Source organism: Diceros bicornis, chromosome 26 (genome assembly GCF_020826845.1).
Source record: "Diceros bicornis minor isolate mBicDic1 chromosome 26, mDicBic1.mat.cur, whole genome shotgun sequence".
Classification (NCBI taxonomy): Eukaryota; Metazoa; Chordata; class Mammalia; order Perissodactyla; family Rhinocerotidae; genus Diceros; species Diceros bicornis.
In genome coordinates, this window is record NC_080765.1 from 33,885,501 (window position 1) to 33,908,510 (window position 23,010).

The 23,010-nt window shown below is 47.5% G+C and overlaps 1 protein-coding gene across 2 annotated transcripts in view; it reads right to left on the reverse strand.

The window, feature by feature from the left end:
• XYLT1 (xylosyltransferase 1) overlaps positions 1 to 23,010 on the reverse strand; it is a 301,551-nt gene that overhangs the window by 30,919 nt on the left and 247,622 nt on the right. For both annotated transcript variants that reach the window (XM_058569969.1, XM_058569968.1), the window contains 2 exons: positions 16,280 to 16,360; positions 1,992 to 2,208 (listed from right to left, as the gene is read on the reverse strand). In XM_058569969.1, the coding sequence (XP_058425952.1) occupies positions 1,992 to 2,208; positions 16,280 to 16,360 (298 nt within the window). The remainder of the gene's footprint in view (positions 1 to 1,991; positions 2,209 to 16,279; positions 16,361 to 23,010) is intronic.

Here is a 23,010-nt window from a genome sequence, read left to right on the forward strand (position 1 = left end):
TGGAGTGTAATGTGCTGTGTGTGCTGGGGCAGGGGTGGGACAGAGAGCCAGAATCAGGATGAGCATCTTGATCAAAACAATCAAAGCCCCAACAGTATCTTCTCAATGGGTGGGTGGGCAAAATGAGGCTCCACTCACCATCCCTAGCTAACCTTCCTATCATGCTAAATGACTTGTCCGTGAACCTGGATTTTAAGCTTGAATAGTCTATAAGCCCAAAGAGGTGCATATTCTCCATCAAGTGATGGGGAAAAGTACCCAATTACTGATTGCCCTGTGTCCTCTCATAATGATACAGAAATTCCCTGCAAGATAATGGATGAGAAGGTTATCGGAATTGAGAGAAAAGGTGATTTTGGCTGAAATAGAATTAAAGCCTGATTACTTAACATGTGTGCAGAATAGCAAAACCTAGCCCAGTGATGACAAGCCCATCATCCCTCTGGAGTGACGTGGGCAGTCAGCCCTACCCAGAGCTTGGCACTGCCCCAGACATTGGTGAGGGATGTGGAAACCATCAGATAAGATGTACAGTGTTGTGTGGCCTAGAAACACACAACCTGAGTGGTCCACAGATGGGGCACAGCCAGGAAGGAATGGTGCGCCATTTATGGGAGGTGTCACGGGCTCAACAGGAACAGAACCAGCTCTGGAGTCTTCTGAAGTTGGAAATTAGGATCAAAGTGAACTGGAGGTCAAGAAACTGAATCTAAAATCCCCCTGCTCAGGTCTGATAAGGAGGCTGCTGGCATATCAGTGGCAACACTTCAATTCTGGGTCCCTCCCCATTTCCAGATAGGGCTGGGGCTGCTTTAGAATAGTCTGCAATCTTACACAACAGGGCTTCGGAAATGGACTGAATGTGTGCGTCCCCCCAAAATTCCTAGGTTGAAATCCTAACCCCCAATGTGATGGTATAAGGAGGGGCTTTTGGGAGGTGATTAGGTCATGAGGGTGGAGCACTCATGAATGGGGATTAGTGCCCCTAGTAAAGGGACCCCAGAGAGATCCCGAACCCCTTCCGCCATGTGAGGTCACAGCAAGAAATGTTAGTAGGCAGTTTGCAACCTGGAAGAGGGCCCTCACCTGACCATGCTGGCACCCTCTTCTCAGACTTCTAGCCTCCAGAACTGTGAGAAGTAAATTTCTGTTGTTATAAGCCACCCAGTCTATCGTACTTTGTTATGGCAGCCCGAACTAACACAGCTTCCCACCCTGAAGTCCGAAAAGTGGTGACCGGCTCCCTGGAGCTTTTCAAATAGTTCCAAAAGACCACAGGAAATCCTGAGTCCCAAGCATTTGGCCACAATGGCTGTCAATGCAGGAGGCTAGTGCCGGTCCAGCAGAAGCCCTGGCTGGCTGTCTTTGGGATCACTGGAATTTCTGGTTTGATTGATAAAACACTATTGTCTGTCTGTCAGGGAATAATAGAACAATATTCAAACTTAGAAAAGGGATTCTTGGTGTTGATAAAGTTATCACAGGATTGGTGACTGCGAAGGATCTGTCAAAAGTTGATGTGGATGTGTTCCCAAAAGGCCAGCATACACAGTTGTGTGAGTTACACACTGCACAACTCTAGGGGTTGTGCACCATCGACATTGTAGGTATGAGAGGTTTGTATTTTCTTATAACAGTTTTCTGGAAAATGGCAGTCAAGTGTCTCACTCTAACAAAATCAATAGATCAAGATGATCTGATGACCAATGGAAGCCAAGTGACCTGAGGAAGGGCTGCCTTTTCTACTTTGCACAAAGATGCTGTGCGTCTACTCCACACAGCCTCTGTGCAGACTGGAGGGGAACCACGGGCCCTACTACGACAGGAAGGACCCCAGTAGCCCATGCAATTCTCCCTCTTCATCTGGATGTTTGGAGCACTATGTAGTGTTTGGACCCAGCATCACTTCGCCAGAAATTCAGCATCCGCTTTGCTCCAAAGGCTAAGCCAGCCCCTCCCTTTCTCAGGGATTTTTTTCCCCAGACACTCACCTCGGCAGGAAGCAAGGTGTAGGAGTAGAATTGCTTCATTTTGGTCACCAGATCATCTGTGGAGAACGTCACATACTCCACAAACTTCCGGTTCAGCAGGAACCAATCAGAGCCACCATCCACGGCAATGCCCTCTGGGATCCGCCGGTCCCCCAGGCGCCACATGTGGGCGTCGCACTCCAGGAAGAGCCGGTCCAGGCCCTGTTTCCGGATGAACCTGGGAGAGACGAAGAAGCCCTCAGCTCAAAGGTGCCCCGAAGGAGTCCACCCAGAGTCCAGATGAAATGGCGCAATCACAGGAATAACGGCATTCATTGAGCACTTATCATGAGTCAGGGCCTCTGTGTGTTGATCTTCACCAGTGAGGCCGCTCACTACATCCCTCTGAGGCACGTACTATTATTAAACCCATTTGACAGATGAGGACCCTGAAGCCTAGAGAGCTTAAGGGCCTTGCCCAGCACAGTTAGACAGCAATGACCGTCTGCTACCTTTACTTTCTCTTTAGAGAACTTTTGAAATCATGTTTTCACACCGTGGACGCCTTGGCAGCTTGGTGAACACAGCCTAGGGACCCTCATCTCAGAATAACTCTTGAATGCGTACAAAAAAATATACACAGTTACAAAATATTGTAAAAAACACCGAGGTTATGATACAGTAATACACGTGCTTCTGGATTCACACATTCAATACAGGATTACAAAATATTTTTAAAAACACCACATTTATGATAACTACGTGTTTTTTTTTAACATGTTCAATAACAGGCTTCTGTGGCAGGTCTAATAACTACTGTAATTTTGAAGAAGAGGTGAGCGTAAATGATATCGGGAGATATATGCATCAACGATAATGTGATATGAAAATACGTGATTCCTAACAGTTACTGTGAATACTTCTGTGGTTTGTTACCTACATTTAGCTAGATTTCAGTTACAGTTTAGTGAAAATAAAGATCATACTCTTCTCATCCAAAGTCACAGACCCCCTGAATTCTATCCATGAACCCCAGATGAATAACCTCTGCTCTAGAGTGTGTATATATATAATTTTTAGGTAGGGGGGGATTTTGCAAGGCAGGCAGGGCAGAATTGGCATTTCGTATTTTGTAGATGCAGAAATCAAAGGTCGAAGAGCTGGTGAAGTGGGTGTGTTGGGAGGCTGGACAGAGCTGGAGCCAAGCCTCTGGCCCAAACTCTCATTCATTTGCAGTGAGCATCAACTGCACCCCTACTGTGTGCCAAGCATTGTGCTGGCCCTAATGCGGGTCAAGGGGAAATAAGCTGACTGCTGCTCTTCGGGAGCTGGTGATCTCGTTGGAACCTCACAGTCTAGAGGTCTCCAGACCCAGGGATCTTGTCACTCCTCCAGACCATACAGTGTAAAATTAACCATTTGAAAGCGTACAATTCCACAGTATTAGCTCATTCACAATGTTGTACAATTGTCACCTCTACATAGTTTCAAAGTATTTCATCACTCCCAAAGGAGACCCCCTACGCATAAACAGTCAATCCCCATTACCCCTTCCCCTCAGCCCCTAGCAACCACCAATCTGCTTCCTGTTTCTATGGATTTACCTATTCCGGACATTTCATATAGACAGAATCATACAACACGTGCCCTTTTGTGTTGGCTTCTTCCACCAAGCGTAAGTTTTCAAGGTTCATCCATATTGTAGCGTATATATCAGTGTTTCATTCCTTGTTTCTGCCTGCCTTTTCTGCATTCATTCCTCGTTTTTCTGGGAACCACATCTCAATTTTGGACAGTCACCTATCTCCAAATCTCAGTTCACTGGGGTTCGCACCCCACCCCTAGTACCAAGGGTGAGGACACGACCCAGGCTGGTCTATCAGAGTATTTCATCTGGCTGGCTGCCATGATTGGTTCAGGGATGGATGAGCAACTCAAACCAAGTCTGAGCTTGGGTCCTGGATTTCTGCTGGAACTAATGGGAAGGAGGGCTTTTCTATGTGATCTTTGGCCGGGAGAATGTAAGCCTAGAGCTGCTGGCAGCCATTTTGTCACCGTGAGTATTAGAGGTTGTCTGATAGCGGAGGTAACACAGAATAGAAAAGAATATGAGTAAAGAGAGAAAGAGAGAGAGAGAGACAGATAGATAGACTCAGGGACAAAGTCTAGACGACTTTGCTGGAGACCCCGGATCTCACTGTGCCTGACTCGCTCCAGACTTGTCAGTAATGTGCTTAAGGAATTTTGAGATGGAATTCTGTCACTTGCAATTGAAAAAGTCCTGACTAATACATTCCTGAACGATTTCAACTTTATCACTTAATTCTGCTGAAATGTACTTTCATTTATGTTGCTGTGTGGCTCTACCAGTAACCAGCCAGGTGACTTGGGAAAGCGATGACCACGAGTCTTAGTTTTCCTTTTGGTAAAATGACAAAGTTGGGCTAGGTCTGGGTTGTAAAATTAAATGCCTACAGGGGTCAGACCGGTAATGTAAATGTGTGAAGTGGGCTGAGTATAAATGTAAATGTGTGAAGTGGGCTGAGTATAAGACAACAAGGTAGGTGGAGTTAGCATAGAAGTGGAGAATGCATTTACCGAAAAGCACTCGAATTCCTTTAAAAAAAAAAAAAGCATTTCTGGCTAAATAAAACATATTCCTAGGCTGAATCCAGCTCATGGACCACCAGTCATAATAACCCTGGGCTAGGTAAGCCCTAGGGTACTTTCCAGCTGTGACATTTTCTAAGTCACTCTGTTATACCCAGGAAGAGGGTCTGTGGGGCAGGCTTTACGGGAGCCCAGAGAAGGCTGACAACTTTTCTGAGGACACGCACCAGGACAGAGCCAACCAGAAGACCCAGGTATCCAAAGACCTTGGTCTTATGCTTTCCCTAACACACCTTTCCAACTGCAAAATCCAAGCTCGTTTGCAAAGCCATGTTCTTGCTGGGAAGTGATTTGGTGAACATTTTTCATATATTCACCATATTGCCCCACTGACACTAAACTCGGCTCTAACTGGTTCATTGAGTTCTTGTTTTTTTTTTTTTTTGTGAGGAAGACTAGCCCTGAGCTAATATCCAATGCCAGTCCTCCTGTTTTTTGCTGAGGAAGACTGGCCCTGGGCTAAACATCCGTGCCCATCTTCCTCTATTTTATATGGGACGCCGCCACAGCATGGCTTGACAAGCAGTGTGTCAGGGCGTGCCCAGGATCCGAACCTGCAAACCCCGGGCTGCCAAAGAGGAGTTCGCGCACTTAACTGCTGCGCCACCAGGCCAGCCTGAGTTCTTGTTCTTGTTAGTGCTGTTGAGTTGACTGTGATTCCTAGTGATCATATGTACAGCAGAGTGGAACCCTGCCCAGTCTTTCTGCACCATCCTCTCTCCTTCCGGTGCTATATCAGACAATGCTCTGCCACTAGTCATAGGGTTTCCATGGCCAATTTTTTCGGAAGTGGGGGACCAGGTCCTTCTTCCTAGTCTGTCTAGTCTGGAAGCTCTGCTGAAACCTGTCCACCATGGGTGACCCTGCTGGTATATGAAATACTGGTGACATGGCTTTCAGCATCACAGCAACATGCAGCCGCCACAGTATAACAACTGACAGACGAGTGGTGTGGTTCCCTGACCAGGAAACGAATCCAGGTCGTGGTGGTGAGAGCACCGAATCTTAACCACCAGACCACCAGGGCTGACGTCATTGAATTTAAGAAAATAAAATTCTACCTCGACTCTGGCTGGTGCTAATACATACAATAACGTCCAGTTGCTGCACTTCACCATGCTTAAAACTTTAAAATTTTAGATAATTTATATCAAAATTTACACAGTAACCAAGACTAACTCAGAGAGGGAGAGAGAGGAAGAGACAGAGAGAGAGAGAAAGAGAGAGAAGAAATACAGGTGTGAGGACTTGCGATTTTCTTGCTATGGACCAGCTTTTTAATTTCATGTTCCATTATATAGGATAATAGCATCATCCTTCAATTTTAATGTGATGTCCCAGACCATAATATCCAAATACAATATTTATGCAGTAATCTCTAAAATGAAATATTCATGGGGTTGGGAGATTGGCTGCTGTATTTACTGCATTCAAAAACTGACAAGCTGCAAACTGACATGCTTTGGTTAATTATGAGTAAATAGAGACAACCGATCCCCAGGTCTCGGAAAAGTTCCTGGGTTGAGAGGGGCTACCGGGAACTGAGGTCTGGACTGGGAGAAGGGAGCAGAGCCCGGAGTCTGGGGATCCAGCAGGTGAAGGGAATCAGCTGCTTAGGCAGCGATGTGGTTTTTCCTCCTCTGTGTATTTGAAATCATTTGAAAAGGTAAAGAGTGGAAATCAAGGTAAATCAGTAAACACCTGGGTGTGTCTTTTTACAAAGGCTGGCTCACCAGCAGAGGGCGCATGGCTCTCTCATCGCAGGCATGGAGGGCAGATCTGCAGCGATAGGCCCAATACACAGAAGGCGACCAATGACACTCTTCTCCCCTTAGTTTCATTTCCCATTGACTTGTTTACCTGGGGCAAGTAGATCAATAGGTCACCATAGAAGAACAGATACCAAGAGGACCTGGGTACCAATGCTGCCTCTGCTTTCACTGGCTGTGAGATGGGGGGCTGGCTTAACCTCTCTGAATAACAGTTTCCTCATCTGTTGGATGAGCCCCATGACACCCGTCCCGACAACCTCCTGAATCAGCTGGGAGAGTGTGACGGGTGATGCTTACAAAGGGCCTTGCAGAGTGTTCATTAAGCACTGTTCACCCGGGCAGTGGACTGACCCAGCCATCGGCTCCTTACATAGCGATAACATCCCTCCCCAATCCCTCGCAACCCTGATCCTCCTTTCCTGCTTTACTTTTCTCCATAGCATTTTCCACTTTCTGCTATCATATACAAAATGTTTACTTAATAATAAGTTTATTGTCTATTTCTCCTTACTAGATGTAAGCCCCAAGAGGGCAGAGATCTCTGTCTGTTTTTGTTTACTGCTGTATGCCTAGTGCTCAGAACAGTGCCTAGCATACACTTGGGGCTCAATAAATATTTATTGAGTGAATGAATAAAGGGAGGAGTAACAGCCACGCCTGTGGCGCAATCAGGAAGTAACAGCCATTGGTTAACCAGGTATCAGATTCTTCTAACACACATTTGACAGACAAAGGAACTGAATCACAGAAAGGTTAAGCAAACTCCCCAAAGTCATACAGCAGTACTGGACTTGAACTCAGGTCTGGATGATTCCAATGCAAGCTCTTAACTACTCTGCCATTCTTCACCTGTCCTGATGCACCAGGGCCCCTCCAAAAGGATCCAAACGAAGGATCGGAGAACTTCTACTGCCTCAAAAGGACACTGCCCAGAAACGAGAGAACCAAGAGAAAAGGGCCCTGGGAGAGGCTTTCTGCCTCATGAGGACTTCAGTCTTCAGAACAGGCCACCTAAGGGCAAATGTGGAATCATGTGCATTCGGTTTAACCTCCGGGGCTCCCAGGGATGGTTGGTTTGCCTTCCCGAGATTTTTCTCTACTAGCACAACATGGGACAAAGACACAGCTAAATGTGATCTACTGGGATGTCACAGGGACCAAATCTACTCAGCTGAGCATCAGAGAAAATCAGATGGAGGGTGGTGAGGTGTCTTGATTCTCACCCGTGGGAGAAGAGGCCAGTTAAGAAAGCATCCGTAGCCTTTGGAAATGATCTCAGAAAAGGCAGACCGTGAAGCGGTCTCTCAAGTCAGTTAATTCCCTGGCTACAATCTTGGCATATTCATCGAGTGTGGAATTATTCCAGAACTGTCTTGTCCTATAATGAGTTCTAAAAGGAAGAACTCTGCCCCTCAGATTTTACAACATGTTTGAGCAAGAAGGAATCTTAGCAATCAGCTAATATAACTAATTCTACAGATTTTTTAAGGAAAAAACACAACACACTGAGACCCAGAGAGGACGTATGATTCAAAGTCACCTAAAGTCACATAGCTTAGAAAAAAATCTCCCTTTCTCTTTTTCTGTCCAGTCATCTGTCACTGAACCCAGATAACTCCTTTAGCATAAGTACAACCTAAGCATTTTAGTAAAAAAAATAAAGTCATGGAACAAAACCATGAGAACCCACAACGTATGAAATCAGCCAGTTATGTGAATGGGCTCACATGTGACAGCCATATGACGCAGGGCTGGGCTTAGGGCTCTGGAGCCAGACTGCCTGATTCGAGTCCTGAATCAGGACTAACTTGGGCGACCTGAACACATGATGGCTGTTTCTCACACGGAAAATGGTGATCATAATAATACTGCCTTCACAGAGCTGATGTGAAGGTTTAAATGAGATTACATATGAAGCAAAGTGCTCAGCACACAGTAAGTGCTCCATAAATGTTCACCAAGATGCTTAACATTTTTCCTTCGTCAAGTTAGAAATATTAAATTTCTATCTCTCCTCTTCTCTATTCCAGGATTTGGTAGACAGGCATGTGTAGGTAGCACCTCCAGGGCTAAAGAGAAACCCTCTAGGTCCTGAAAAGCAGCGATATTTCAGCACCAAGGACAGAAACCCCAAGCACCCATGATGAACCCCGTCTCCCAAAATTGCTTTAGTTGAGCAATGCCCATGGTTGTGGTGGTAGAGGTGACAAGTGTCACAGCCATCCTTCTAATTCTTTCTGCGCACCATGAGTTCAGAACCCTCCCATCTTTCTGTGCCATGAGTCAGCGAGGATTCAGCTCACTGGATTCCTCGTTTGGCAACACCACAGGGGCCCTGCTGGCCATTTCTCTCAGGCCCAGGGTGGGCTGTGCCCCTTCCTGACCTGGGCTGAAGGCACTTGTTATGCCTCTGCTCTGCAGCAGCTGGAGAAGCAAGGGGCTTGGGGCATTCGCTCACTCAGCAGCTCTAGAGAACACCTTCAATACTCCTGGTCTGGGTGCTGAGAATATGGCTGTGAATAACATGGACATCATCCCCGAGCCCCTCTCTCCTCTAGAGTGAGAGATAAAAAACAGAAATAACAACATCTACCATTTATTCAGCACTTGCTACTTTCTAGGCCCTGCTCCTTGCACTTAATATATATTCTCTCAATTAGTCTTCACCACAACCCTATGAGGGTTCATTTTACAAACGAAGGAACAGAGACACAGGTGGTCAAGTAATTCTTCCAAGGCCACACAGCTGTTTAGCGGTTAATGGGATTCAAATCTCAGTAGTCAGGCTCTGGATACCACACTCTTAGCCACACGGCTATAATACTGCTCTAATAAATAAGTAAGTAGACATAAAGAACTACAAAACACATAAATATACAATTAGATGTTTGTGATAAGTGCTCTACAGAAAAACTCAGAGTGCAACGACAGAAAATAAAGAAACAAGTGAAGGTTGTAGAGGAAGAGTTTGCTGAGGAGGGGGCATTTAAGCTTGAGGAGAAGGATGAGAAGGAATTAGTCGCCTGAAGAGTTGGGCGAAGAGCTTTATAAGGGACAGACACAGCATGTGCAAGAGACTGAATGAATGAAAAGAGGCTGGAGTGAGAGATCTGGGAAATGCTAAGCTTTCCTACCCCACTGACCCACAGGCCAGGCAGACTCTGACCCGATCGGTGGAAGGAAAGTATCATTCATAAATACACGTGGCCTGGACATGGTAGGAAAGCTCACAACGAACACAATCAGGGAATCAGTGAGGACCAGCGGCTAGGAGCGCAGACTCTGGAGCCAGACTGCCTGGGTTCAAGCCTGTTTTCCTATGTACAGGCTGTGTGTTGTTTAATCTCTTCAGCCTCAGTGTCCCCATCTGGAAAATGGGCATGAGAATGACCGCACTTACATCATGGAATTGTTGTGAGAACTGAAAGGATTAATATCTGTAAGGCATTTAGGACAGTCCCCAGCACACAGTAAACCCTCCACATGTAACTATTATTACACCCCCTGTGTGAAGAAAGCTGACTTGGGTTTGACATTCAAGGACGGAAGAAAAAGAAGTCCAAGCAGAAATGCTGTCAGGAGCCCGTTTCCTGGGACCCACAGTCCCCTGGCTCAGTGGCCCATGCTCTTCGCCCCCATCAGCCTGCACCTCCAAGAGTCTAAAGGTCCATTGAGGGCTAATTGGTTTTCTATATTTCACACATTAAAAAAAACGTCTACTGTCTTTTATTCTGATTATAAAAGTAACACACGCCCTTCACAGAAGGCTTGGAACATAAAAAGAAAGCAAAGAAGAAAATAAAAATCATACACTACTTCTCAGAGATGACACTGCACATACTTTCCTTCTAGCCTTTTGTCTAACTTCTACGTGTATTGTTTGGAAAAAAGAAAAGTTCCCGAGTTGACCTCAAAACCCACACGGAGGCCAAGAGAGGGTATGCGTCCACAGCACAACGCGGAGCTCTATTTTGACAGAGCTGCCATAATTGGATTAAATAAAGTAGACAGGCAAACAGTGAGAAACTCACCAGTTGGGTTTAAGAAAAGCGAAAGGAAAATGCAATCTGCTCTCCCCCCCGGGAGATGAGAGATTAATTATCTCCTCGCATCAATCACGGTGCTCCCAGACAGCTGGGGAGACAGCCCTTCTCTCGATAAGCAAGTTGGCACCAAAGGGCCTCCTGAAAGCAGATTTGCTTGGAGGAGGTTCCTGGCCAGGCTCTCAATGGATTTGCCAACTTTTGGCTAAACAGTTGCCTGTTTATACATCAAGGGAGGTTTGGGCCTGACGATTAGTTCAATGTCACAGAGGAGGAGCTGCCAAGGCTGCTGTGGCTGCCACTCTGGTGCCCAGTGGGGGAGTGTAGCCTCCAGCAGGCGGGGCCCAGACCTGGGGCCGGGGAGAAACTGGCTTATGTCACTTCTGACCTGAGGGCTGGGACCCCTCCTTGCTTCCTCTGGTCTAGCCTTCTTACATTTGAAATGCTAGTGGTCTCCCTAAGAGTTGTAGAAAATGTTTCTAAAATGTGCATCATGTGTATACCATTTCAAGACTTTTCTCCATCATCATCATCATCATCATCATCATCATCATCATCATCATCAACTTAACATGCATGACTAACAGTTCCCAGATCTTACTCATACACTCACTCATTTAATTCCTGCAACCACTCTATGAGGCTGGTCTTATTATCATCGTTCCCATTTTACAGATGAGGAAACCGATGCACAGGTGATTGATGTAAGTCACCGAAGGTCACACACCTAGCGTATTCTAAGCATAACGTCCTTGAAGTCATGGGTTGGATGGGCTAATTACATGAACTGTTGTTGCTACACATGAGATCAACACCTGACTTTCCCAGTATGCCCATTTATGAACTACCCAAAATAATCTCACACAGCACCGGTGGATCATGAACACACCTGGGAGATGCTGACTCTAGAAAGTAGGGGAAGGGCTGGATTCCCACCCCCAACTCGTTTAAAAAATGACTCTGCTGAGAGTCAGCAGAATTTTGCTCTTTCATCTGTAAGCCCCAAGAACTTAAAACTACAGGTCCTCTCAGATGCGGTCACTAGTCACGGGTGGTAAAAGAACACAGGCCTTAGAAGTCAGACAGAACCAGGCTCCAGTCCCAGCTCTGCTGTTCACGAGCCGCAGGACCTTGAACAAGTGAAAGCAATCCTCCAAGCCTCAGTGGTACTCATCTCTGAGATGGGATGATACCTGCTGGGTGAGGCTGGAATGAGCTAACACACTTGACAGCGCCTGGCTCGGTACCTTCCTGTGGAAAGCTATCCAATGAGGATACTCGGTCCCCTATAGTCCCAACATCCCCGTCCGGATTTTATAAAGATGAGGATATGGAGGCATGGCGAGTCGAAGCCATTTGTTGAAGTCCCACGCTGTCACGTGGCAGAGCTGGCCCTTTGACAAGGGGGCTGGTCTCCAGTGATCATGCTTTACCACTACACCACACCACGTCCCAGGGCCAAGCACTGGGGCCCTGGTGACCTTGAATTAGGTGGAGAACTTAATCACCAAGGCAGGAAGAGTCCCAGAGGAAACCCTATTCCGGCTGAGGCACATGATTTCCCCTTTCCATCTCCCTGTACGGGGCCTGTACGGGGCCTGTCCCCACACACTGAGCCTTGAGCAGGCTGCACAGATCTAGGAAACTTCTCTGACGCTCCCTGAGAAGAGCCAGGAGTTCCTGGGGATGTTTGCAAAGATCCTCCTCTTCAGGCTGAGAGCAGGCTCGGGGGCACCTGCTTCTGCTAGCCCTGACGAGGCTATCCGGGAAAACGGTCATTGTGCTACGTGTCTTTCAATACATCTAGTTACCTTATTTTTGGAGGAAAGCAAGGAGAAACAGTGAACACAACCCTCCCCATCATTTAATTACAGGAACAGTCAGGACCAATATGGCAGCTATTAAAATACTAGTTTGCCTTTATGCCATCTCCTCACAGCGGGAGCTGTAAGTCCAAATTGGCTGCTAAAGGCTGGAGATGGGAACAGAAGGTCAACACTGCCATTAGGAACCACGTGGAATTAAAAACTGAGGCACCCCGTGGCCTATTTTGTGTCTCACTGCTTGCTTCTGTCCCTCCCCGTCTCTCTGTCTTTTAAGCTCTGTGCCTCTGTCACACCGTCTTTTACAAGGGCTGGTCCAGAAGCATGGAGCAGCAGAGGGGGAAGGGACTTTGGAGATCATCTTGTTTAACCCCCTTGTTTTTCAAAGGGAGAAAATGAAGCCCAGAGCAGCAGACTGGCTGCCTCTAAGCCACCCAGCACATGGGAGGGAAGCAGAACCAGAACACAGAGAGGCTTCATCACGCAGGGACTGCGAGCTTGGGCCGGCGACACACTCACCTGGCTTTGAGGCCTAGCCCTGCCCTTGTCGTGTGAGCTTAAGGACGTTACGCCACCTCTCTGCGTCTCAGTTCCCTTATCAGTAAAATGAGGCTAATAAGCCGTGAGGGATCAGCATCTGGAGCAGAAAATTAAACCAACACAAAGAGAATAGAACTAACAGAAGTTAACAGGGGAAGGCAGTCAAAAGGTACAAGCTTCCAGTTATAAAATAAATAAGTCCTGGGGATGTAATGCACAGCATGGTGACTATAGTCAATAATACTGTATTATATATTTGAAAGTTGCTAAAAGAGTAGATCTTAAAAGTTCTCGTCACAAGAAAACAAAACTGTAACTATGTGTTGTGATGGATGTTAACCAGACTTATGGTGGTGATCCTTTCGCACTATATACATATATCAAATCATTATGCTGTGCACGTGAAACTAATACAACATTTTATGTCAGTTACATGTCAACTTAAAAAAAGAGAAAAGATTCCTGCCAGCGAACCACTTGGCTATTAGATGTGTTTATTTTACTTTAACTCTCTCCAGGAATAACAAAAAGTAACTAAACAGAAAAAAAAAAAAAAAAAAAAAGAACTAACAGAGACTGAGCCTAATGATACCATTTGAACTGCTTGATTCAGCCGTACCTGAAGTCAGCTACCAATGTTTTAGTTGCATTATCTGACAACTTCCTTTACCCCTTAAGCTCATTTGAGCAGGGTTTTTGTCAATTCCCACCAAAAGAGTCCTTCCTAACACACCGCCAGTGTAGGGACCAGGACTAAGCCATGCCCAGCTCTGCACACTTGCGAGAGAGAACAGAAGACGGGCAGTGGTTAGGCTTGTTCATGCAGCAGGTAAGGCCTCAGCTGACAAAGAGGAGCCAGTGGCAGATGATGGCACGTTGGCTCATTTTACTATTAAATTAATACTAAACTACTGCCCTTAATTCATGTAAGTGAGAGAATCCCAGCTGAGGACTCGTTCACGGGTGTTGGAACTCGTGAGCTCTTCTGCACCGAGAGCTCTGGAGTTGAGGGTTTTAGAGGGAGGTGTAACCACAATCTCCTTAGCCTGAGCCTTCCTCCTGGCCTCTGCCATCTGGGTACCAGCTGTCAGCTACGGATGCACATCAACTAGACAGGATACACTCACACACCCAGAGGCACAACTCTGGCCCATACACCATCGATTTCTTTCTGCCACCAGCAATATTTTAGTCCTATGTTTATCATGGCAATGACATCACCACCACCACCACCACCACCACGGGGCATTTACTACATGCCAAATGCTTTATATGCAGCATATCATTTAATCCTCCCAACAACCTCATGAGTGTAGGTCTTTTAATATTTCCATTGTACAGGTAAGGGAATAGGCTCAGAGAGGTTAAGTCACTCGTTCAAGGTAACACAGCAAGGACATGATCGAGCAGAACTCCAACCCAGGAAGCGTAACCTCAAAGCTCATGATTTTAACCTCTGTGCTATACCCAGTTCCTAGCACAGTGCCTGGAAGTAGTGGAGAGAGAATAAAGACTGACTAGGCTGAAACAATAATACTAGGGTGGATATAGTTCAGTTACAAGTCTATCAACTTACAGTGGCTCCTTTCCCATGATGCAACTTTGCACAAACGTGTATTACCAGGCTACCTGGAGGGGAAGGAGGGTCTTCATTCTCTACCTAAAGGCGGAGACACCAATATCTGGGCCAGTTCTGAGAACTAACCACCTCCATGGAATCTAGTTCAGCTCCACATTGCTCCCATGGGCTTTGGGGTCAGAGAATTAGGTTCAAATTCTAGCACTTTCCAGCTGTGTGACCTTGGGAAAATGATTTTAGGTTCCCAAAGACCCCCTTTGCTTCTCCTGACAAATGGAGATAATAATTCTTATTTTGGCATTGAGTGGCCATAAGAATAAACTTGGATCCTGCATGCAAAGGGCCCAGCAGAGCGACGGGCACTTAGTAGGAACACAATACACACTGGCTATAATTCTTCTTATTTATCTACCCAGGCCTCTCCACCCTTCGTGGCTGAAACATGCTCTACTAATCTGTGCTGATTTATAGAGCATCTTCAAGTCTGGGGGCTCCTTTTAAATGTAAAGAATGCAGGCTGTCAGTAGGACAGGAACAACCTATAAACAGTCAGCTGGATGAAATCAAAGTTAAAATGTAGAAAAACGATACAACAAAAGGATTCTGGGGTTACTTCTTGAAAGCCCAGGAAATGGAGCCCACGGCTTGTTTTCGCCCATCCCTGCTGTGGATAACTGGGTAAGAGGCAGCCAAAATGACCCCTCCATCAGCAGCGGCGGAGAACATCCAAAGCAGAGAGTGCAAACTGAACTCCAACAGGGGCCAGGTAGGGACCGCAGTGATGGGGAGAACACAGGCTTTCTCTAAGAGCCAGATGATAACTGCCATGAGAAAATTCAGCCACAGAGGTAGTGACCTTCTGATCTTTGGAGATGAACTAGAAGTCTGGATTTTCGTGGAAAATATTGCTATTTTTAAGTGGGGCTATTAATTTTCCAATGAAACACCTGAATTAAACAAAACCAAACCAGCACAAGGGTCAGACACAAAACACATTAACAAGCTAAAAGTATCCTAGGAGCTGCCAGCTTATGCTCTGAGATCAAAGCTAGAAACACGCCCCAGGATGTCCGAGTGATCCTGGGCTGGTTTTTAAGGGTGTTTTATGTCGGGATCGTGAAGCCGATCACGTGATCTCTCCTACAGGGGGTGCTCAAAACTGCATCCCTTCCAGCCCATCTCTGGCCATGGAGATTGGGACTCATCTCAAGGCTGGACTGTAGTGACGCTATTTGGCTTCGCTCATTTTAAGTGAAGGAGGCGCAGTGGATCCAGGTTGGGCTTCTGGGTGCCTCAAATCCCTGCCAAGGTCTTGAGCAACAGGAGTGAGGCGGTGGGGAGGGCCCAGGGCTGGGAGTCGGGAGACCCGAGTTCAACTCCATGCTCGCATGAGACTCGTTTCCACCAAAAAGTAAATTCCATGAGAGTGAGGATGTTGTCTTATTTATTGCTAGAAGGGTGCCTGGCACACGCTTCGCACTCAGTGAATATTTGTTGAATGACTGGCTGACCAAATGATCTGGGGATATCACTTAAACTACGGGCCTCAGTCTTCCCACCAATAAAATGGGAATTAACAATGGCTGCAATGCTTACCTCGAAGAGTTGCCATAATGAGATAATGGAGTCGTGAAAGGGCTTGAAAACAAGGTGTAAAGGGCTATGACATGATGAGACACATTTACTATCATCTCTGTCATTGACTGACAGGAGAGACCACTTCAGATCCTTTGTGGAAAGGGCCGAGGCCCACCCGTGCCTGCCATTCTCCCGGCCTCAACTATTCCCTGGCTGGAACAAACCAGCCTAGAAGGAAGCCCCCAACATGATCACTCAGACTTGCATCTCCATTTCGTCCAAGGGTAGGCGGAGGATGTACTACCTTGCATTGTCCCGGCCGTGTGACTTCAAGAAGTTCATATCTCGGTATCGGGAGAGAAATGCCACCAGCTGGTCATTTGTCCTGTGAAAACAAACCAAGAGGAAAGTCAGGGTCCTCCAGAGACCATGGGGACTCTGAGTCTTGGCTCACTTCTTTGTCACAGAAACAAGGTCCCCTCCTTTCACATCACACAGACTGATAAGGCATCTTCTTTCATGGGTCACCATCACTGGGCTTACTACATTACATTAAAATGGACTGTTTGTGTCTCCTATATACTCCATATCCTGTGAACCCCTTGAGGATAAGCACAGCATCTTATTTGTTTTGGAATCTCCAGTGCCCAGCACTGGGCTTGGCAAACAGTAAGTCACCAGTGTGTGGTTCAATGCCATATACATAGCAACCTCAGGGCCTTTGCACTTGCCATGCCTGGGAAATTCTGTGCTGTATCTGGCTTGCCCTTGTCATCCAGGTCTCCTTTCAAATGTCACCTCTTCACAGAGGCCTCTTCTGGCCACCCAACCTAAAGTGGCACCTGTCTCCCCGACCCCACCTTGATCACATCACTCTATTTACATCACTGTCTTATCACCATCTGAAAGCGTTAAATTTGCTTGCATTAGGATGTAAGCTCTGTGAGGACAGACCTAGTTGGACTTCATCACTGCAAAATAGTAGGAACTACATTAATGTTTGTTAGATGAATGAACGACTCAAAGCAAGATGAGTTTGAGCTGACTTCTTCAAATGCATTTTGAAGAATGAATGAATGGATGAATACCAAGTCTTCAGTAACCACTGGGCTACTGATGGAGAGAGCTTTAAAAAATATGAAGTGCGATACTAACGATGACATCGTTCCTGGCATTGTTATCCCAAATTTATCGCCATCAATCTCGGCACTAGCAGTGTAGTCACAGCTAATCAGCTTGTGCACACAGCTGTGACAGTATTTTAAAAGGCAGTCACACAGGTCTCCATCTGCCAGAAATGCAGTCGCCTCTTCCGCTGAATAAACTCAAACAGGTAAACGGTGCTGAAGTGACAGCTCCCTTATCATCAGGGGCTCTGCTCAGGGATTTTTACTTAGAAGGAAAGGGTTAACCATTGTTTCAAATTCGGAGAAACGCAGAAGGCAGAGGAAGGGAAGGACATCTCTGGGAACAGAATGGAGGCTAGACCTTTGGAAGGCAGGTGCGTGCCTTAGAAAGTGACGCCTGGGCTCTAGAAGCAGACAGGTCTGGAGACAGACCCCCCTCTACTCCTGACCCAGCTGTGCGTCCAAGGGGAAGTCACTTAACCCCCAGTGGTGGCCTTCTCCGAACTCACCTGGCTGCCCCACAGACAGCGGGCTCTCCACGCATATATACTGAATGGATAACTGGGTGGATATCAAGGGCATACAGTAGGCGCACAATAAAGGCAAGCTGCCCTGCTCTTTCTGCCTCCCACCATCTGGTGGGAGCCACCCCCCCCTTCCCTGCAACTCCCTGCAGTCGCGCCGCGCCCTGCCCCTGCTCTCTGATTGGCTGACTCATGTTGAGCAACTCATAATTCCAGGGGAGGGGGCGCAAAGCAGTTCAGAGATGCTGCGGCGCAAATGAGCACCGCCGCCGTCCCAGCCCGTTACCGAAATAAGCACCAATTCAAAACCGGCCGTTTTCGCGGCAGCAGACGCCAGCAACACCCCGCGGGTCTGCAATGAGGCGAATGCGCACATACGCAGCGAGCTGAGCCCTGGCGCTGCGCACAGGGGTGAGGCGCGGGGGCGCAGACAAAGGCTGACCCCGCGCGTCTGCGCAAGGGCGCGTCTCCCGCGTGGACGGCCCCGCCCCCGGGCTCCACGGGGCAGCCCCCGCGTGCCTCCTGCCGAGCTCCGGGAGCCCGTGGGCACGGGGCCTCCTGGAGTTGCTGGCAGAGGAGGAAACGAAATCGGCTTATAGGAGAAAAAATGAAAGCACTCTCTCTCCAAACCATAAAGAGGCCCATTCCATCTCCGCGTCTTAGCCGTTACTATTTGCCAGCCCCCTCGCTACTCTCCGCGACAGTTCATTATTGTCGTCCTGGTGAATACGGGGACAAGTTAACCTCTGAATGGGGCCCTGGCAGCAGGAATAATAAGGGCCTCTCAGCGGCTTCGGTGGGAGGATTGAAGGGGCCGGCCGGGGCTCGGGGCCCCCCAGGGGCGGCGGCTGCAGCTCCACTGGGCAACCCCAGAAAGCGCCTTTCAGGGCCCTGGGCGGGGGCCATTTTCACATTTCCCGCTTCACAGAGTCCCCATCTGACCGGGATGAATAGGCATTTAGCGAATTTACTTAGCGATGCTTCCACATGAAATCTCCTCAAAAGATGACATCTTGGGGGGGGGAGGGAGGGCGGACGGGGAGGGGGCCACGGATTCAGGCCCAGAGCTTGTGGGGAAAGCCGCTTTTCAAAGCCAAGTGCTGTGCGCTCTGCTTGGCTGGACTGCACGGGGAGGGGACCCCTGCCTCCCCCCTCTCCCTGGGGGCCCGGGGCCCCTTGCTCTCCCTCTGAGTAAAAAGCCTGCTCTGCATGCCAAAGCCGGTCTCCCCAGCCCTTCTCCTAGGAGAGACGGAATTGGGCTGGGGACCAAGTTTGCCTATTGTTGCTTTCAGACGCCTGTCGATAATTGCCTACATAATATTTAGTTCTCCCCGGATAATTAACAGCTTGCGATCTGTCGACATTCTACCTAGTCCCAGTCTCTCTCTCCTGCCCTCTCCCCCCTCACACACATTTCTCACTCCGTTCTGGTGGAGTCATTTGCCAAGTGGCTCCCACTGTGGCATCCCTGTGTCTGTCTCCTCACCAATTTCCTTCCACCTTTCCTGAAGATTACTAGAAGACATGTCTCTCCGTCTGTGCCAGTTCCTCTGATTCATGATGGTGACTCTGGGGTCCATCACTGTAGCTTTTGGAGCCATTGGGACATCTTTGTGGAAATACATAAACGTATTGGAACCATATGGGAATCTTGGCTGAAATGAATAAATAAATGAATCACAAAATAAGCTCTCAAACCATGACCATTTATGGAATGTCCATCATGCCCTAGGCCCTGGGGTGGAGTTCTGCCACATTTTATTGCATTTATTATTCACAAAGATGCTATAAAACGTGAGTTTCATTCCCATTTTGCAGATGAGCAACTGGGACTCAGAGAAGTCGCCCATTTAGTAAGGTGCAGAACCAGGATTGGAACCCGCTTCTAAACGTCAAAGCTCCAGCTCTTCATGACCTGAGTGCTTCTGCAAACGAATGAGTGAATGAATGAATGAATTCCATCCCAGGTGCAGGAGAAAAGATACAGGTGCTCTCATGCCTCCCTATTCAGAACCTGGTCTTCGGACCAACAGAAATGCCTTATCTCAGGCTCCACCCAAGACCTACTGAGTTAAAATTTGCCTTTGGACAAGATTCCCGGGTGACGTGTGTGCCCTTTAAAGTAGAAACAGCACTGCTTTAAGTCAAGCATGAATATTGCTAGTTAATTCCCTTCCTCTTTCCTCCATCTTCTCCCCACAGTCTCTTCCTGAAAGCCCAGACTTGGAGCCAGTTACTTTCATCTCAATAAGCCTCAGGCGTTGGGAGTATGACATAAAATAATGCATGAAAGACCCGTGCGGGAGCACGCGGCATAAAGTAAGCCCTTGATAAATGTTAGCTGTTATTTAATAGTATTATTACTGCTGTCTTGAACACCAGAAGCTGAAGACACTTTGGACTGGGGACAGCAGTATAAAGACCCAACCTGATTTGAACTTGGAAGGCTTTCTGTGCATAATACCCATGGGATGTTCTGCAGAGCATGGTTTAGGAGATGCCCCCTGGAAGGGACTTGTCCACAGTCTCCAAGCTGGTGTGAGTTAGGAACTGGCTCCCAGAGGGCCACCGCACCATCGTGTGGGTCTAACATGCACAATGGCTCTGGGCATGAAGACACACAGGAAGAAGGGGCATAGCTCAGCTCTGAGGTCCCCCCCAGTGCCCAGGAGCCCAGTCACAGCCAAGCCTGTCTGCTGGCAGCGTGTGGCAGGGCGAGGAGGGGATGGGGCCTGCTTAGCCTGCACTTGGAAGGAGCCCAACACAGCCACCTGTACTTCTCTGGGCCCCTCCAGCCCACGCCGCTGTGCCCCGGAACCCCTTCCCTGCTACAGGATGCTGAGAAGAATCTGCCAGAGGTGCTCACGACTAATGGTGAGGCTGACAGTGCTAAGGCACAAGTTAAGCAGGGAGTTTTTGTGAATGTCAGGATGCGGGATTTCAAACCCCTGATGCTGCCAGGTGTGTGCAGACCCCAGAGGGCACCGGATTTAGCCCTCCTGGATGCAATGGGCGGGCCATTTGTGGAGCAGAAATGTGCATGAGGGGCGGTGGATGGAGGACTGTGGAATCGGGCAAGCTGAGGATGGTGAGGGTCGAGGCACCTTCAATCTGAGCTCAGAATATATGGTGTCAGTGTTTCCCCAACTCCTTCCACTGGTGTATCATCTACACAGTTACTTCATATGTATGTTCAATTTATTTATTTTTTTTATTTTATTTATTTTTTTTTTTGTGAGGACATCAGCCCTGAGCTAACATCCGCCAATCCTCCTCTTTTTTTTTTTTTGCTGAGGAAGATGGCCCTGGGCTAACATCGGTGCCCATCTTCCTCCACTTTATATGGGACGCCACCACAGCATGGCTTACCAAGCAGTGCGTCGGTGCGCGCCCGGGATCCGAACCAGCGAACCCCGGGCCGCCGCAGCGGAGCGCGCGCACTTAACCGCTTGCGCCACCGGGCCGGCCCCTGTATGTTCAATTTAAATACCACTTTAGCTTTATCCTATGCAACAATATTCCTGATCTCTGATCTATCTTTTTTCTCAAATTTTAAATTGTGGTAAAATACACATAACATAACATTTGCCATCTTAACCATTTTACGTGTATAGTTCAGTCGTATTAAGCACACTCATACTGTTGTGCAACCATTACCACCATCCCTCTCCAGAACTCTTTTCATTTTGCAAAACTGAAACTCCATATCCATTAAAGAACTCCCCATTTCCCCTCCCTCCAGCCCCTGGCAAGCACCATTCTACTCTCTGTCTCTGTGAATAGTCAAATTCATAGAGTAGTCAAACTCTAGGAACCTCATTTAAGTGGAATCAGACAGTATTTGTCCTTTTGTGACTGGCTGCTTTCACTTAGCACAATGTTCTCAAGAATCATCCACATGGTAGCATGTGTCAGAATTCCACCCCCCCACCCCGCTGAGGAAGATTAGCCCTGAGCTAACATCTGTTGCTAATCTTCCTCTTTTTTTTTGCTTGAGGAAGATTAGCCCTAAGCTAACATCTGTGCCCATCTTCCTCTACTTTATATGTGGGTCGCCACCACAGCATGGCTGATGAGTGGTGTAGGTCCGTGCTTGGGATCTGAACCCATGAACCCGGGCCACCAAAGTGGAGCCTGCCAGACTTAACCACGACGGGGCCGGTCCCTTGAATTTCCTCCTTTTTAAGGCTCAATAATATTCCATTCTGAAGTACCATTTTAATCTTTTTTTCCTGTTACACATGAAAAGCAATAATGACTACTTGTCTGTATATCTCCTAAAGCAACTAGGCCAGCAAGAGCATATGGAGAATGGTCAACTGTCCTGGTTTCCCCAGGACTGAGAGGGTGCCCAGGACACAGAACTTTTAGTCTGAAAATCAGACAGGCCTGGGCAAACCAAGATGAGTTGGTGAGCCCAAGCATGTGGATCTGCCGAGGGCTGTGTGATCACAGGAGAAAGGTCACACTCCATCCTTCTACGATGAGCCCAAGAGTACAGAAAACCATGATGGCGGGAGCACCAACTGTAACCTTTTCCCATGCTTTCAAAATTATTATAATGAAACTTAGGCTACAGTAAGATAGAGAATTAAATAACGGCAATAGTAACAATAGCAACAGCATCTAACACTCAAGTGCCTACTATGTGGGCCAAACATTATTCTAAGCACTTTGCATCTATTAACCCACTTATTCCTCATGACAGCACTATGCAATAGACGCTATAATATTTATATCCATGTTTATTACATAAACGGGAACATGCATGTACGTAGCTTTTTTTTTTTTTGGTGAGGAAGATCAGCCCTGAGCTAACATCAATGCCGATCCTCCTCTTTTTGCTGAGGAAGACTGGCCCTGGGCTAACATCCGTGCCCATCTTTCTCCACTTTATATGGGACGCCACCTCAGCATGGCCTGACAAGCAGTGCGTTGGTGCGCACCCGGGATCCGAACCCAGGCCGCCAGCAGCGGAGCGTGCGCACTTAACTGCTACACCACGGGGCCGGCCCCCATAGCTTTTTAATATAAGGATACATCCTGCTGTTCTGTCTAATCCGCACATACAGGTAGCTTTCATCCTTTTCACGGCTGCACAGAATCCTATGGAATGGGCAGAGCCAATCCCCTAGTGATGGACATTTCGGTTATTTCCTTTTTCCGTCCTCTTACAGATATCGCTCCTATGAACGTCCTTGCACATTTATCTTTCCGTATGTGGGTATGACAGATTTCTGTAGGATTAAATTCCTAGATGAAGAATTGTTCATGCAAAGGGCACTTTTTAGTCTCTCTTTGCTTTCAGAAAGACATGCGACACGGACTCAGGCTGCCCCAAGAGGGCATGGCTGGGGTTCACACCATTGCACAGAAACCACGCC